General features: G+C 34.4%; 3 protein-coding genes across 6 annotated transcripts; 1 reads left to right on the forward strand and 2 right to left on the reverse strand.

Annotated features, from left to right (window-relative positions):
* Positions 1–2,802: 2,802 nt before the first annotated feature.
* LOC106110746 (actin-related protein 5) lies at positions 2,803–7,969 on the reverse strand. Its single transcript, XM_013292644.1, is given in 13 exon segments — positions 2,803–3,140; positions 3,256–3,410; positions 3,625–3,771; positions 4,218–4,291; positions 4,293–4,358; positions 5,033–5,215; positions 5,544–5,624; positions 5,710–5,831; positions 6,455–6,685; positions 7,039–7,230; positions 7,314–7,480; positions 7,556–7,721; positions 7,792–7,969. Coding segments are annotated over 13 exon segments (1,995 nt in total). The 5' UTR covers positions 7,898–7,969; the 3' UTR covers positions 2,803–2,835.
* Positions 7,970–8,297: 328 nt separating this feature from the next.
* LOC106110839 (V-type proton ATPase subunit H) lies at positions 8,298–15,215 on the reverse strand. 4 transcript variants are annotated; one of them, XM_013292775.1, is made up of 12 exons: positions 15,124–15,215; positions 14,604–14,627; positions 14,209–14,290; positions 13,958–14,138; positions 13,671–13,880; positions 12,305–12,496; positions 11,452–11,586; positions 10,950–11,135; positions 10,512–10,699; positions 10,033–10,221; positions 9,250–9,363; positions 8,298–8,783 (listed from the first exon to the last, which is right to left on the reverse strand). In XM_013292775.1, the coding sequence occupies exons 1-12, from the start codon at positions 15,167–15,169 to the stop codon at positions 8,705–8,707; spliced, it is 1,626 nt and encodes a 541-aa protein (XP_013148229.1). In that variant the 5' UTR covers positions 15,170–15,215; the 3' UTR covers positions 8,298–8,704. The 4 variants fall into 4 exon arrangements, with proteins under 4 accessions (XP_013148229.1, XP_013148231.1, XP_013148230.1 ...); XM_013292777.1 differs by lacking the exon at positions 12,305–12,496; XM_013292776.1 differs by lacking the exons at positions 14,604–14,627; positions 15,124–15,215 and adding an exon at positions 14,378–14,571.
* Positions 15,216–15,355: 140 nt separating this feature from the next.
* Positions 15,356–16,678, forward strand: LOC106110841 (tRNA-splicing endonuclease subunit Sen2). The gene is made up of 3 exons (XM_013292779.1): positions 15,356–16,142; positions 16,302–16,426; positions 16,544–16,678. Exons 1-3 carry the CDS (start codon positions 15,404–15,406, stop codon positions 16,673–16,675), a joined length of 996 nt encoding a protein of 331 aa, XP_013148233.1. The 5' UTR covers positions 15,356–15,403; the 3' UTR covers positions 16,676–16,678.
* The last annotated feature ends 3 nt before the right edge of the window (positions 16,679–16,681 follow it).

Here is a 16,681-nt window from a genome sequence, read left to right on the forward strand (position 1 = left end):
TAAAATATGGTTATAGTTGTTTATATTTTTAAAAAATTTTCTCTACTTATTTTTTTGTCAACCGTAGAAAAAGACTGAATTACAAAAAAAATTAATCCACACCGTCGTTTAAGAATACTCAGTAAAGGGAAAAGAAAATATTGGCAACATTTTTGGAATGTTCTGTTTTTTAACTTTTTGTCGTTGATATCGGTTGTGGTGTTGGACCAAACCAATTTTTTTTGTATCTTACCTAACTTGTAGTGTTTTGGTATGAGACAATTCGTTTAAAGAAATCGTACATATCCTTACTTGTGAACTTGTGTATAGTTTCACTGCAGGGAGTGTTTGTCTGTCGCAGTATGGCACTTTATGTGAACAATGCTATCGGTGCTTTTGAGGGTATCTGTAAAAATATTTATGTGACATTTTTTATTTATTCTTATACTTCGCATCTTCCGATGTAAATAATATCTTATCAAATGGAATAATTATCGGATTGTGTTTATATTTTAGTTTCAATGTTTTATACTTTTTTAACCATTGTTTATTTACTCAATATTTACTTGATTGTATTTTTTACTGAATACTCATGAGATGCTTTTACGTTATACGCGTACAAAAACGCAAGTATTTATGAAATTAGTTAAAAACAGCTTTTGAAGTAATTAAATGATATATTTCTGTTCTGGAGTGTATTGAAACATTCATAGCAAGTTTGTTCGCATAAAGTATCATGTTGGGCAAAGCCTCCACGGGTCATAAGCCGTGGTAGCGTCGAGTGACAGTGATCCTTGTATAATCATTAACGTCTAAGATACAATACATATTAGTTGTACCGTTAGATTTACGCGAACTTCCGCTTTGCCAACATATTGCGTTGCTTAAATCATAATCATACGTGAGTACAGCCTAAGGATTTTAACGTTTTTTTTATATACTGAGAGCTATTTCTAAGTCACTGATTTTTTACGATTTGTAGATATATGTGTAATCAAAATATTTTAAACGGCTATGAGCCGTGATAAACAAGTTTTGGAGTATTTTACATACATTTTAATTCCAATTATTATTAAAAATCCAATGAACAAAGATCATGGCATGATAGTTTTTTTGCGGTCATTTAGTGATAGCTCTACAGAGTTTTGATGACCAATATTTTTTAATTGCAACTGTTTTTTTTGTATTGTTAAAATTTTTAGGCTAGTTTATATTTCTTATATAAGTTAGATTTGTTAACTGTGGTGTATTGCACATGAACGTAGCTCCTTTACAGCCTCCTTTACGTTTTCTTTTATTATAGTCTAAAGATGTGATAAATTTTATAATTAGTTTTATTTTAAGGGGCTGATTACACCTAAAATCTATTTACAGAATGTGTAAAAAAATAACAACTATTTTTTGGAAAGTGTTATGTTTATTTTTTAGTTATAGTTTAAGATTAAAGCATTTTATCAGAGTATTTTAATAGCATTTTACAAACTTTTATTCGAGGCATAGATAATCAAAAACTGGTTTATAAAAAAAAAGATTAAATGCAATGTTTTTTTTCTATTTCGTTCTGTACACGATCTGATTTTTATCGTATTTATAAATTTAAGTATTTCGGATTATGTATAAAGTAACGCCCTATGTATTGTGATGCACAACCCTTGTAATATTTGAGTCAGTATTTTTGTTGAGTAGAATGGCTGGTCCAGTATTTAGTTCCATGAGCGATAACCAAGTTAACTTACAATTAGCCAAGTAGAGTAAAGTAAGATTTAGGTGATCGTGATCGGCTTCAACTGAAAATGCTGTTGTAATTGTTTACCGTTAGCGTACCGGCAGTAAAGAGGCTGTAAGGATCTGTATGTTAGTCAGCATTATGTATATGCTTTAATGTGATTTTTTAAATGTACTCTTTATTATATTAGTGTCATCATTCTTATATAATTAGCGAACTAACAAAGCGTTTCTAATATTTTTTTTTCAATTCATAGTGATTTATATTGAGATCAAAATAAATACAGAGTTTATTTAATTTTTATGAAAAATATACATTGTGTAAAATTTTATTCATTAGTCGCCCACGTGCGGGGCTCAAATATAAAGAAACTATATGAAATGCAAAATAACAAGTCACGATTCTTTTAGAGGTCGCCATGTAGTGGAGAAAAATAAACGTGCCATGATATTTGTGGCTAAATATCTCTTTTATTTCATCTCTGCTTACCCCCTTCCACACATTCCTGTTAAATATAATTGACAATATTTATCACCAGCTCAATATTCGTCTCTTTTAGGGGTTTGGAACCTACCCTAAAGTAAGGAGTGACTAAGCCATAGTCAACGACGCTGCAAAAATGCAGGTTCGCACATATCTTTTGAATTTCTTCGCAGATATGTGCAGGTTACGTCACGATGGTATTTACCCTAAAAATGTTATATAAATTACATAGTTGTAGAAAACCGCGGTGGTCCACTTCAGGTAAATCTGCCTTGTTCATTGGAATAAGACAAACTCCGCCTCTTCCTACAAATAACGAGATAGCAGCGAGTGGTGCACTCCAAGTAATAATAAAAAAGTAGCTAACTACGCACTTTTATTTTGTACAGTATATTATTAGGCTTTGATTTGTTGTGTTTTTCGCACCTCGCATAAAAATGTTCAAACTATTGTAGCTTTTACGCTAAAACACCATTAGTTTTCTCGACTGTACATATGAAATCCGAGAATCACAGTGGTATATGGCGGAATTCGAAACCAACAACTGTAGATTACAAGTCAAGCGCTTGAAGCCTTGATCCACAGGACGCTCTTAGGCAATATAAAAAAAGTAATATTTTTTACTTGTTTATACATTTATTTTAAAATTAACAGTCGACGACAATTTCTTCTTTGACCACATTAGCGTCCCCCGCCGGGGCCAACGTGTTGTCTATAATGGGCGCTGGGCTCTTGTAATAAATGTTGCTGGCGTGATGTTCCTTCAGATATTCCGCACCCATTTCATAATATTCCTCCTTCGTTATACAGTATTTTTCAAATTCATTACTACCCGCAAAATCTCTAGCTCCGTACCAAGCGTCCAAACTTGCATCTTTCGCCATTACCACTTTGTGTGTTGACTGGAACGGTCGCATTTCGAGCAGCTCCCTTTCTAACCTCTCTTTTAAACCTAAAAATTATTATGAAACAAAATAAGTAATATAAATGCGGAAGCTTAGATAAATGGATGTTTGTGTGCGTCTGTTAATAAAAATGCGAAATGCAGGTGGAAAAAATGAATATACCCGGAAAGCGCGAACAGCCGCCCGTGAGGAAGACATTGTTGGCCAACAGCAGCTGGTCTTCATCGGAGAAGTGCTTGAACACGTACTCCATGGTCTCCGCCAGCCCCGCCTCCAGGTTGCCCAGCATCGACGGCTGGAACACCAGCTCTGCCGCTCTGTTACATTACTTGCATTTATTATTACAGCAATAAATCTGAAAGTGCTGGTAATGCAAAGAAAAAGTGAAAATAACAACGTTTAAGATAGGAGTTCAGTATAATGAAATTTAAAAGAAGTTTATCGTTATGTTAGGTACTAAGTTATTTACAACTAAGAAACTTCAAGGAGAAAAAGAAAATTACAAGTCAGTGGAATTTATTTGTTGTAGACCTGAGTGGTTCGATGGCGAGATGCAGCTGGTGGTGCTGGTGGTGCTGGCTGCTGGTCTGCTGCGGCTCGTGGTCGCGCAGCGCCTCCTCCAGCTCCAGCAGCCGCTCGCCGTCCGCCTCCGAGTCGGAGTCCGCCTCGCGGCTGATGCTGCGCACACCTCTCATAGTCATAACCTTGCGTACTTACTGACTGTTATGTCTTAGATGTCTGCCTCACTGCTTGGGTTAATATTATGCCAGTAAAGCCTAGTATTGGAAAATGTAAACACTAACTGACGCTAGTGAGCCTTTAATCAAATGTAAAAGTAAACATTCCTCTCTGGGTGAAGAGTCACAAAATTGAGAATAAAGAAAAAAATTCTTCAATCTAATGATATCAAATTAAATCGACATAGATTACATCTGAATTCCGTAAGGTTTTGTAGTGGGCGATGAAGGAAAGACATGAGCCCGATGCGACTCGTGAGTGCTATGTATGAAAGAGCGAACACTCACGTCAGGTCCGAAGCTGGCGTTACCGAAAAGTTTCAATGATAAAAATCTGCTGCGCCGACTCTACGGGAGTAGGAAGATGACAATTAGTATAAGGAGTACCTCTTGTACACATCCCAGTCGGAGTCGTTGGCGCCGAAGTCGTCTCCGGCGGCGGTGAGGCGCGAGATGACCCGTGCGCCGCCGCACCATGGCCGCGCGCCGCGCACGCCGCGCCTCGCGCCGCTGCACCACCTCGCGGTACTGCGCACACACACACACTGTCGCACTCACAGTCGCTTAATGGTCACTTGATGTGTTCCGTAGTTCCCAGGCTACGCCTACCCCCTCTTTTTTATATTGTATTGCGTCTCCTCCGCCGTTAACCCCACTTTTCCTTCCCATCCTTATCCTCTTAAGAGAAGGGGGAATGGAAAAGGGACTAAAATTAGGCCTCTGGCACCATACTCATTAGACTGTACGTGGAATGCTTCCACTTCACACCTGTCTTCTGTGTGGTCGTGGTATTGCTAGGGGCGAGGCCATTGATAGGAGCGAACATATTAAAGTAGGCTCTACCACTGTTAACCCACTGCCCCCACCATATTAACGTATTACCATACCATGCTTTGTATATTTTCAATTTAACATTCAGGTAAGCAATGTAAAATTCTGAACTAAGCAATGTAAAAACTGTACAATTCGTCTTTATGTCTGTACAAAAAAAGGGTCATTAGTACTAAAAAGGTCAAAGATAACAATTTTTTTTGTAATTAACCTGCAAGTATAACACTGCAGATTTCCGGAAATGTACATTGTATAAAAAAAAAACCATGTATTGATATACAATGTAAATATGTAATCAACCTTTCCTACCTGAAAGAGATCACTTATAAGGTACATAAAATGTAAATAAGTATATATGAATTAGTTGTTACCTTGGCGCGTGTGTCGTTGAGCCAGGCGTGGAAGGCTTCAGGGTCAGCAGGCGGCTGCAGGCGGCCCGCGGGCTTGGTGTCGGGCAGCTCGGCGCCGCCCGCCGCCGCCGCAGCAGCAGCCGCCGCCGCCGCGATACGCTGCTTGTTCTTCTCTATACGAGCGTGCACATTCGATATTTGCCTCTGAAAAATTAATACATAATATTCACTACTTCACTACTACTTTTTCAATTCTAAGATATATGTAAAGTCAACCAACCCGCAGTAGGCCAGCATAGTTAACTATGTCCTATTCACCCCTTATTAGGGTAGGCTCCGAGCCCCCCAGTGGGGACATATAATGAGCTGGTTATGATTCACAACTATTTATTCTTAAAGATTAGTTATACATCCAAATTTTAAATTAAAATTTATTAAATAACATTGTAATGTTCAAGCCCTGTGTCATATTAAGTCTCTCTGTAATATTTCGTTTCTAAATATTTTGAATTACAATATAATACATGTTTACCTGAAGATCTTCATAGTTCTTTATATCGAAACCTTTTATCGCCTCATTAAATTCATCTGTGTCACCATCTTCTATTATTTCCTATAAATGATTTGTGAATAAAAATTCTTTAAGCAACATAGGTTATCTTGAAATTTTACAAGGATAAAAGAAAAATGTTTATAACCTGCAATGCGAGCAATTGGTTCATCTGTTCCTCATCCTCAGCCAACCTTTCTTCTCGTTTTCTTGCATTTATTTCTAAGAGTCTGCGCGCCATCTCTCTCTTACGTTCCTTTTGTTGCTCAGCTGACAAGATTATAATATTGACATAGTTAATTCAATGATCATTGATACAAAAAAATTATAGACAAATTGTAACATACATACTAATAAAAATAAATAAGAAATACCATAAATTTAACTTTAAGCTAGTATTTAAAAATAAAATTGGAAAATTGAATTACCAACCAAAATATGTGAAAATGAAGAATAATTATCTATTGGACCAGAGGTTCTCCAGCCTTTTATTATTTTAAGATAAAAAAAGGAACTCATTGATGTAGCATTACGCAACAAAAAAGATATAAACTGTGCGTTGATTAAAAAAAAGCACTTTTATTACTCATGGACCCCTTTCAAAATTTTACTATGTTCTGTAGACCACAATTTTTTGACATTTAGGGGTTGTGTATAATAATGTCCGAAAGGACTAGCTTTCGGACGCAACTCCGTCCGCGTAGAATAAAAAAAAAACAAAAGCAAATGACCTATGTGTTCTTCCAGACTATCTTCTACATCTATACCAAATTTCATCAAAATCTGTTCAGCCCTTATACTACAAAACAAACTCTAACAAACATCCAACCATCTATCCATCCTTCCAACTATACTTTCGCATTTATAATATTAGTATGAAGTGTGATGTATACCTGTTAGACCTGAAGAAGTTGTTGACTGAACAAACGGTAGCTGTATTCTTTTCACATTAGCTTCATAGTAATCTGGGTTTGCCCATTTCCTTATCTCCTCTTGGTAGTCCAAAGCTATAGAGCAATGTTCGTGAAGGATTTCCTCAATACGGGACATTGTTATTGCATTCACATGCACTGGGTACTTCAACTGTAGTAATTTATGTAAATAGCATATGATTTCACTGCCACCTTGGACAAAAACATGGAAGTGGATTAACAAAAAATGATGTTTATTCTCATATCATATAGCTTTATTGGGGTATAGAAAAGTAGCCTAATTCCAACTGTTACTGAAGACTTTACCTTATACTTCAGAACACTGAACAAAAGTTCAAGTGAAAATAATCTTGTTAAATAATTCCTGTGAGATTTTCATTTTAGATCAATCAGGCCTACTATTTTTTCTTTCATCCAAACTAAACTAAATTTCATTACTGTCTTTTAAAACCAGTAGATATCAACTGTCATAAAGGCGAACTTTAAATTTTAGATTATATATCTTTGTAGGCTATAGAATTTTGTTATTTAAAAGCTAGTCTTACCTAAATTGATCCTTCTTGCATGGTGTGCAATAACTTTACCCCTAATAACAGGTATAATATGTATAGTATGATATCCAATATTGACAATCAAAGCTGAATCTCCTATATCATTCTTGTACATACTGAACAGTGAATCTACTCCGTAGCTGACTGCAGGTATACCATAGCCTTCAAATAATAACTCTGACATCACTGAAAGAATTATACCAGACAATAATTAAATACAATTTACTATGGAGCAATTAAAATACTTTATAGTGTAATATAATACTTACATTGTCTGCAATAATTTGGTGTAACAAATGCTTCAGTTAAAACAACAGGATGAGGCACACTGCCTTCATTATCAATGCCTAAATGTGAGAAAATGTAGTCAAGAACTTGTTCTTGTACTTCAAAGTGAGTTACAATATTTTTATCAAACTGAGTCTTTAACTGGAACCTTTAAAAATGTATTTTAATATAGTAAATCAATCATTTTGACATATAGTGTTTTTTAATCAATAAATAGTCTTACCTTACTGCTTCAATGTTAATAATATCGTTTCCTATTTGAATTGGCGGAGTGACCGGTGGCTCGGCATCTTTTTTGCAACGATCCTTACGCGGTCGAGCAATTAAATTCTTAAAAATCAAATGTGGCTCATCGTATATTGACCAACCGACTCTACACTGATACGAACCTATGGGAAGAATAATAAATTTTTATTTTATCAAATCGCAAAATATAAAATACAACTATGGAAAACTAACCATTATCTATCACCAAAGGTATGTGACCAAATTTTAATGTGGGCCCATACTCGTGTACGATGTCAGGGACAGTTTTATAATCTTTTAAAACTAGTACATCTTCCATTATTCAAGATAAATTGTTTTATTAAAATTAATACTTTCAAACAAAACTTTCTTCTCAACAGCTGACATTTGTCAAAAATATCACAGATTATTAATTTCATAGACAATTATAAATAAAAATGCCACAGAGTAGGCATAGTATCAAAGAAGTTTAAACGCAACTGATCGGTGGTCAACCATCAACCAACTTTTGATACGGCGAATTCAAATCGTTTTTATAAACCCTCATACCCATAGATAGATTTGCTTTTGATCAAAAAAATACAGACGAACCGAGAACCTCCACCTTTTGGAATGTCTGTTAAAAATGTCTTTTTAACGTTATTAAATAAAACAGCTTGCTTTATCAGTTTAAACATTTTATTCATGTTAATAAGGGAAACAGTTCAAGCCTGAAAATCTATATCACAACTACTTTATAATTTTTAATTCATAAATAACTCACAATACAATCTATCAACGTTGTATTTAAATAATATTTATTTACCAACAATAAACATTGCTTAGGAATGTGTTTACAAAAAAAGCCGACAAACGTTCAAAAAATAGATGTTAATCAAAAATAATACATTGAATAATTTTCTGGTTACAACAGTTACATATGTTTATTTACAACTGTAATACAGGATTTTTTAAACATTTCTTTTGTTACTGCTGAGTATGACACATAATATCTCAAATCAATGGCTTATATACAACTTGTAATACTATCCAGGGCCTACATTTGTAACATTGCTATTGCCGAGCCCGATCCGAAGACCAACAAACAACAATTAAATACTCTGAATCCATAACATACGAAGCTGAGTTAGGCTTTAGCGCCCACGGCGGTGCCGCCCGTCTGCTTGTCGATTTGTTCCTTTTCCAATTGCTTGCCAAGGTATTCCCTGCAAATGTACATTCATAATTAAATCAAAATTATTGAAGATTTTCATAGATTCAATACAATGTCATTATACGACAAATACTGTCCTCTTGCTATAATTATAGACTGCAAAGTTATTAGACCTGGCAAAGTCAAATTATGACAGCTCACTAGCGCCATCTTGTCTACATTGAAATAGGTTTTCTTGTTATTTCTACTTCTAAGTCTATACTTATATTATAAAGAGGAAAGACTTGTATTTTTTTTTTGTTTTTCCTAAGACCGCGCGCACACTTTTGACAAAACTATCGCACAACTATTTAGTATCGCTTTGACTAACATGAGGTTATATGGAAGTGTCGACACTACCTGGTTTTTAGTTGAAGCTGCGAAACAATCGACAATCGAACAGTTGTGCGATAGATGAGTCAAAGAGTTCGATTTAAAAGTTTTACAAAATCACGGGAAAGTATGTAGAAAAGGCTCACCAGTTATGGACCATGAGTTTCTGCACCGCGAGCAGCGCCTCGTAGCGCACGTTGGGGTCCTCGTGGCTCAGCAGGTACATGACGCGCTGCTTGCCGCCCAGCTGCTCGATTATACTGCAATGTAACGACACACTTATATAAACTGGCTTAATATTCATTATGCACAAAAGAACACATATTACAACTTGCTTATAATTTGAACAAAATTTTCACACTGTATTAAAAAATGTTTCTAGCTTTCTTTTTGAAGGCGACTAATTACATGTGAAAAGGTATCGCAATGCAATTCATAAATAAGTCAATATAGTTTAGAATTCAGGTAACGTGATAAACACACTCTTAGTTGTGAAATAATTGATAAAAGAGGAAATCATACTAATATAATAAATACGACAGTTTGGATAAATGTTATAAGGTACTTCGTAAACGGCCGAACAGATATCTATTAAATTTGGCATAAGTGAGTCCCTGACAGCTTTTTTTGGATTATACCGACACACCGCTCTGTCCAAGTGGGGACAGATGAGAATTAAAAGTTACATCCGTCCTACCTTTTAGTCCCACTATCACCAATAAGGTGACAGATGGAACCGTTAAGAAATAAAATAAGTTACAACTGTGCGTTCGTCGCTAAAGGTGTGACGGATAAAACTTTACATTCTCATGTCGCCACGTGGGGACAGAGCGGGGTGACGGTTGGGAATAATCATTTTTTGTATGGGATCTATAAAAGTAAGTGTAAAACAGAGCGAATGTAAAATGGTAGTAATAGTGTTTGCTTACTGTTTGCCGCGCGGGTAGTGGCGCACGTACTCGCCGACGTCGTAGCAGGCGACGGCGAGCACGACGGGGTCGCGGCTCTTCTCCAGCAGGTGCACCAGCGTGCGCAGCAGCTCCTGCCCGCGCTCGTTCAGCCGCGCCGCGTTCTCGCGCCAGAACTTCGCCGACTTGTGCACCGGCGACCACTCCAGACTAACACATACACACTTCTCTAAGAGCCTGGCCCACCGACTTATAAATCTAAAAATCTAACGCGTCAAATATATATAACGTGTCTCACAACCACTTAAGCCTGAAGTATAATGATAACACACAGTAGATCAATAATAAGTTTAAATAACTCAAAATCAAATGAAAAATTAACTTAAAGCGTTATAAAATGTAATTAAACTTTGCATTTTACGTCTCTTGCTACGTACTGACTATATTATTAGGGGAAATTTGACCATAAAACTAAATTTCCATAAATACATTAATCTCACCGGCCGCTCTTGACTTCAGTGGCGTACTGATCGAAGGAGCTGAGGTCCTGCACGGAGGCCTGCAGGCGCTCGTTGAGGAAGTCCACGTCGTTCATGATGTCCTCGTCGTCAGACCGCTTCTGCTCCAGGATCGACAGCTGCTTCAGCACCTTGCACTGCACCATCGCGATGCAGTGCTCCTTCGCTACCTGCCACATACACATAATACTAAATACATACATCGCTACGACTTATAAAACGTTTTGTTATAAAAGCCCTTTACTATGTTTACTAATGGGAAGAACTAAAAAAAAAATCAAAACAATATTTTTAAATAGTGTGGAAGTACTCATAGGCTATTAATTTTTTTTTTGTAAATTCCGCGAGATCGTAGCTACGAGTGACAGTTATTGGATACATGTTATATCAAATAATTTGAATTAAATGTCTCAGTCATACCTGGTGATCTTCAGGCTTCTCGATAAGGTTTCTAAAGACAGCGAGCACGATGCGGGTCACCTTCTCCTTGACAGAGTCGCTCAGGATATCAGCGAGGATCGGGATGGCGTTGAACTTGTTCATCTTCTCTGCCAACAGCGGGTTGAACGTCAGCACCCACAGGCAGAACACCAGCTGGTATTGCACCTGGAATAAAGAACACAGACTATATTATAATTAAAAATTGTATAAAAAAAGGTAGAAAAATATAATTTTGCAAACAAAGTTATTTTTACAACAGACAAACTTTATTTAATGCTCGAACTCAAAAATTCTAGAATGTTATCAGCTAAACACTTCTTCAAAGACATAAGTAGATATATAAAATTATTATCCTTATTTCACAAATTTACTTCACTTTGTTTCAGAATATTTACATCATAGTCACAAAGTATGGGGCATTTTTTCTCCTGTCCTCTGTTTACTTAATTTCGACATTTAAATTTACTATTATTATACAAACCTGGAAATTAACTCTGGATGCGAGGATGGAGAGAAGAGTCGATATGCCATCAACAGACAAGAAGGCAAAGCGGTACTCATCCACACGGAGCATCATCTGGAGACAGCGGGCCACAGACTGGATGTAGTCATTGTTCTGAATGAAACAAAAAATACTCACATAAATATTGTGTACATAGCATTTATATTGATATTCTAGTTAATTGTTATGTCATATTTTTAATGTAAATTACTGGTTTCACAATAAAATAAACTTAAAGCCAATCAAAAGTTTTAGTATAATATCATATTGACAAAATATCTCTGGAATCATCTTGTAGTACATCTCTGATATAAGGTGTTTATTACTAATACATATTGTAAACATATAACAGATATATATATGTATGACTAATATATAATATTTATATAACATGTTACAGGAAAATCATTATCATTTGAAAGCTGCTGTTCAATGGAGATAATTTATCTTTACACTTACATTCTATTTTATTAGTAAATTTTAAATGTTATTGCATTTATAAATTGTCCTATGTTACTCAACACAAATTTTACAAGAAGTATTAAATATCAAAACACAAACATACCTTGAACTCCAATAACCTAAGTTGTACATTTTCTTACACTAATAAACTGAAACACCACAAACCTATCAAGCAAAAAGCGAAAAAACAAGACTTGGTGATTAATGGAAAATTAAATGTCAGCATGCTACATACATAGTTAATTGTTAGTCCAGTTTAGGGTAATATCAATACAAGAATTAGTAAATAACACAAAATTAATCACTCGGTTTCATTGTTAAATGTAGACTTTAGACATTCAGATCTTGTGTTGATCCACACAAGATGTACCTTATGTAGACCGGGCAACAATTCCTCATGAGTTTTGGCTTCATCAAAAGAGCTGTAAAGACTCGAATATTTCTCGTGGGCTGCCTCATCCTTGTGCTCCTTGTGCTTGGGCTTATCGGCGGCGAAATGCTGTTTCTCGTGCGCCAACATAACCTGCTCAGCATGCTCTAACTCGGCAGACACTTTCTCCGCCTTACCAGAAAACAAACCTCTCAATCATACAATGCACTCATATCCACATTGCTCTCACGATGCCTTATGTCATATTTGATGCAAAATGTGTTCATATCAAATGCCTTACAAATATAGTATATTTTCTGTCTTTATCAGTAAAATTTTATGTCATGTCTTGTACATATATGCTTAATTTAATAGATATAGTTGTATAATCAATAGGATTTTTCAAATATTTAAAAGTAGAGTCCATTGTTTATATATTTTAAAGTCAATATGAATTTTTAACAATACTTCAAAAATATTTCGTTTTATTTTTTATGAAAATATAATAATTATGATGATCACAATTATGAATAGACCTATTAACTAAGGTAATAGCAAACACAAAAGCATATGTTTTGAATTTTGGTATCTTTAAAAGTGAAAAAGTAATGTTTTATTTTAAATGAAAGTGTCACTTGTTTATGAATGAAATATTGTACAATTACATCTGTAAGGTGAATTCAAGAGAAGCAATATTAGAAAATGTTTTGAGTGAAATGAAATTTAATGACAATCAAGAATTGTGGCGAAAAACATTGCCAAGGCCTTCAATGGGATTGACCAGATGATGAAAGAAATAAAGAAGATGTATATGGTTTCTTAAAAAAAGATACATCAGAATCTTTAGTAATGATAAAATATGGTTGATTGCTAACAATAGATAACAGAATGTTGACATAACTTCATTCTTAAAAGATATCCAAATACTTAAAATCACATCCCTTACATAATATGCATATTGATGACAATAATATGTCTGAACATATTTCCTTAGTTTTCCAAGTATTCAAGTCTAGTGATTTAAACAAATCAATGATTTTCGAGTGTATAATACAATAAAAGTCAACAGTTAAAGTCTTTGTTTTGTTTGATAGAAAAATACAGCAAAATTAAGGATAACTCAGTAATTCCTTGTTAGTAAAGATTATCTAAACCCATAAATAAATTATTTAAGATAAAGAAATAGACAAACAGAAAAACATGAAAAATATCAAACTATATACTCATGGAATGTTACAGAATGACAGCCAAGCATTAGTTATTATCGAATAAAATATCATATATGGAATAATATACCATAATTTTACCATGCAAGGAAATCAGACATGCAAAAAATACAATTTAATAGTATAAAAATTAAGCTTACGTTCATTTTCAGTTGGTCTTTCAGCCAAGACAGATAGAAATGTAAATCACTCTTTTCCATGAGACTGGAGTGCCAGCATGCAAGCTTGGCAATAATACGAGCAGTCATATGCTGAACAAATTCATCTTGACGGTTCAACAGGTTTAAGAAAGGTTGCCAGACGCTACCATGTCTCGATTCACGGAAAATCCTCACTCTCGACTTATCTTCCTAAAATTAACAAGAAAATATAAAAAGCATTTTAAATAAAAAAAATGTAAGTGTGAATTAAAAATTAAAATACTTACAGATAGAATATCGTCGATCAGAACAAGAATGTACTGGATTGTATTATCCTTAGAGATGTGAGTAATAAGATTGAGAAAGACATCTGCACACGCTTCAGGATTCTGGTCTGGCATATCCTTCTGGCCACGCTGGTCCAGGTTCACAATATAATCATGATCACGCTGAGTGATCATCTGGGACCTAACGTAAGAAAATATTAACACCAAAGAAATCTAATAAGACCAGCATTATACAACAAATCAATACTTACTGCAAGTAAGACTGCCAGTTGATCTGGGTTTGGCGAATTTCACTAGCTCTTATTTGTAACACGCTAGTAGCCGCAATCATATCTGTTTAAATGAATAAATTATAACAACAGTCTTAATACTTAAGTTTATTTTATTTTGCGTTTCCCCATCTTACAACTAAATACGTACCGATTTTATCGTCCCCAAGAGTAGGGATAAGTTTGCTAACGTTATCTTCGTTGATGTTAGCCATTTTGGCTATTATAATGCACGAAAAAAACTAAGTAGCAATAATAAACTTTTTAAACCAGAACTATTTTTTGGAAGAGAAAAATTAACAGGGCTGCCTCAGCTGAGAGGTCTTGTGACTATATTACGTGAAGTTTGCCAACACTGAAATGATAAATCTTCTTACCTTCTCTAACGTAGACTCTTTTGGCTGTAAATAAAAGAGATAGATATAATTTCCGGTCTGTGGATGACAGCCTCGGAGCAGTCTTGCAACATAAGGCAATAAATTAAATGTCAAACTAAAGGAACGTTCAGTTTTATTTACTTCTAAGACAATTGTGCAAATAAATTATGTGTTTTTGTCATTACTTATTAGTTATCTGTGATTAAGCTTAACTTAATGGCATTTTCAATACAATTCTTATCAGACATAAAAATACGTTTTGCAACGTTCCAATAAATAATAAATACAGTTATCAGTATCAGCACTAAATAGAATAGGAAAATAGGATTAACCAAATGCCTCAGATGAGTTTTGTAATTGCGCGTTTAAATTAAACCACTAATCATTATAATTGTATTAAAAAACCAATTTTTTTATCATTTAATTTCAAATAACACTCAATGTCATTGCTTTTATTGTGTTTATCATAACATAACCTAAGCGATACGATGTTAGCAAATTGTAACTAGATTTTACTCACGGTTGTATCTGTCGCCATCTGGATTTGCTTGTGGTTTTTGGGCCATAATTCCTTATAATTTTGTAAAAACACTGAGACTAAAGTGCTGAAATTTTGTTTCGTTCTTCATAATCAATTTTTAGTTAACAACTTCTCTTTTTGTGTTGCAGATTCATAATTTGCTTTTGGACCCGTGACACATTTCTCTATAAATAATTTTTGGGAACTGGCCAGTTTCTTTGTCTGACTGACTTCTCTATAAACAAAATTAATCTGTCAAAGTATTGACCCGAATTTTTAAATGGAAGTTGAGCCATCGTTACGGTTTCCTTTAGATGGTTCTATGCAAATCATATTTACTGGATACTACAATGGATTTGGTGTCGAAGTTAGATCTATTGATGAGATGAACTTATTGTACAACATGGGATGTTTTGGTAAAGGGACTTCTTCACGATCTAAGCCAAGGGAATCACAGAATGTTCCTGCTGTGATGAGAAAAAGACAGTTCCTTAAAAGAATGTGTTGGTATAAAAAGTATGGTGATTCTAAAAATTCTTTGGAATCTGATGTATTTCTTAAAGATGTAAATAAATTAGCTGCACAAATATTAAGTGATGGTGAAAAACATTTAAAAAAAGATGTGATAGACTTGGTTTCTAGTGAAGAAAGTGGTGAAGATGACAACAGTGATATTTTTACCCTTGACAGTTATGACAAAGAGGATTTAGTTGTCATTATGCCTAATAGTGATTCCGAAGCTGATGATTATTTTGCAAATCTTAAACCAAAGTGTTGTGTTAATAAGATAAAAATGCCAGAGAAGCTAATGTTATCAAAACAGGAGAGTTTTTTTCTCCTGTATGGACTTGGTTGCTTACAAATACTAAATAATGATGATAAAGTCCTGAATATAGAGCAATGTTGGAAGTTATTTCAGGAGGATGATAAATATTTTTTAGAAAAATATGTTGTTTATCATTATTTTCGATCTAAAGGCTATGTAGTAAAGCCTGGTATTAAGTTTGGGGGTGACTTTTGTAAGTTATTGATGTAATATTGTTTCATTGATCTTTCCAATTTTTCCAATACACAATTATCTCAAAATACTCACATATAAAGTTTTAGAGACAAAGTACTAAGGCTTGACTTAAACTTTTTAAAAAGTCTTGTATGTTGAATTTATTTTTCTCTTGTAGTATTATACAAAGAAGGTCCAAGTGTTAACCATGCAGATTTCATTGTTCTAATAAGATATGCTGGTGAAGTATATGACTGGATTTCAATATTTGGACACCTTAGAGTAGCAACAACTACAGTAAAGGTAAGTTCCTTGTAATACAGTCAGAGAATAAATTACAGTATGTTTGTAATTAAAAATGTTTTCTCTAGAATGTTAAGTATTTCAACTTCTATAATTTTCTTTTAACATTTCTTACAGGAAGTATTAATTGTGGAAGTGATTCGACCTAATGGAGAACTTGAGTTACCTAAAGATTTGAAAGAATATTGTGTGCGAGAAGTGTTATTGTCAAGAAACAATCCTGTAGCAATAAATGATGAAATTGAGTAAATTTAT

Source organism: Papilio polytes, unplaced genomic scaffold (genome assembly GCF_000836215.1).
Source record: "Papilio polytes unplaced genomic scaffold, Ppol_1.0 DF824191.1, whole genome shotgun sequence".
Taxonomy (NCBI): Eukaryota; Metazoa; Arthropoda; class Insecta; order Lepidoptera; family Papilionidae; genus Papilio; species Papilio polytes.

What these genes read in the sequence shown, in the direction of transcription:
- LOC106110839 (XM_013292775.1), bottom strand. Translation starts at nt 15,169, where the DNA reads ATGGCCCAAAAACCACAAGCAAATCCAGATGGCGACAGATACAACC. An exon ending in AGATGGCGACAGATACAACC is followed by an intron (nt 14,628 to 15,123) that starts GTGAGTAAAATC and finishes TTTTATTTACAG; the next exon opens with CCAAAAGAGTCTACGTTAGA. An exon ending in CATCCAGAGTTAATTTCCAG is followed by an intron (nt 11,136 to 11,451) that starts GTTTGTATAATA and finishes TCTTTATTCCAG; the next exon opens with GTGCAATACCAGCTGGTGTT.
- LOC106110841 (XM_013292779.1), top strand. Translation starts at nt 15,404, where the DNA reads ATGGAAGTTGAGCCATCGTTACGGTTTCCTTTAGATGGTTCTATGCAA. An exon ending in TAAGTTTGGGGGTGACTTTT is followed by an intron (nt 16,143 to 16,301) that starts GTAAGTTATTGA and finishes TTTCTCTTGTAG; the next exon opens with TATTATACAAAGAAGGTCCA. An exon ending in TAGCAACAACTACAGTAAAG is followed by an intron (nt 16,427 to 16,543) that starts GTAAGTTCCTTG and finishes CATTTCTTACAG; the next exon opens with GAAGTATTAATTGTGGAAGT.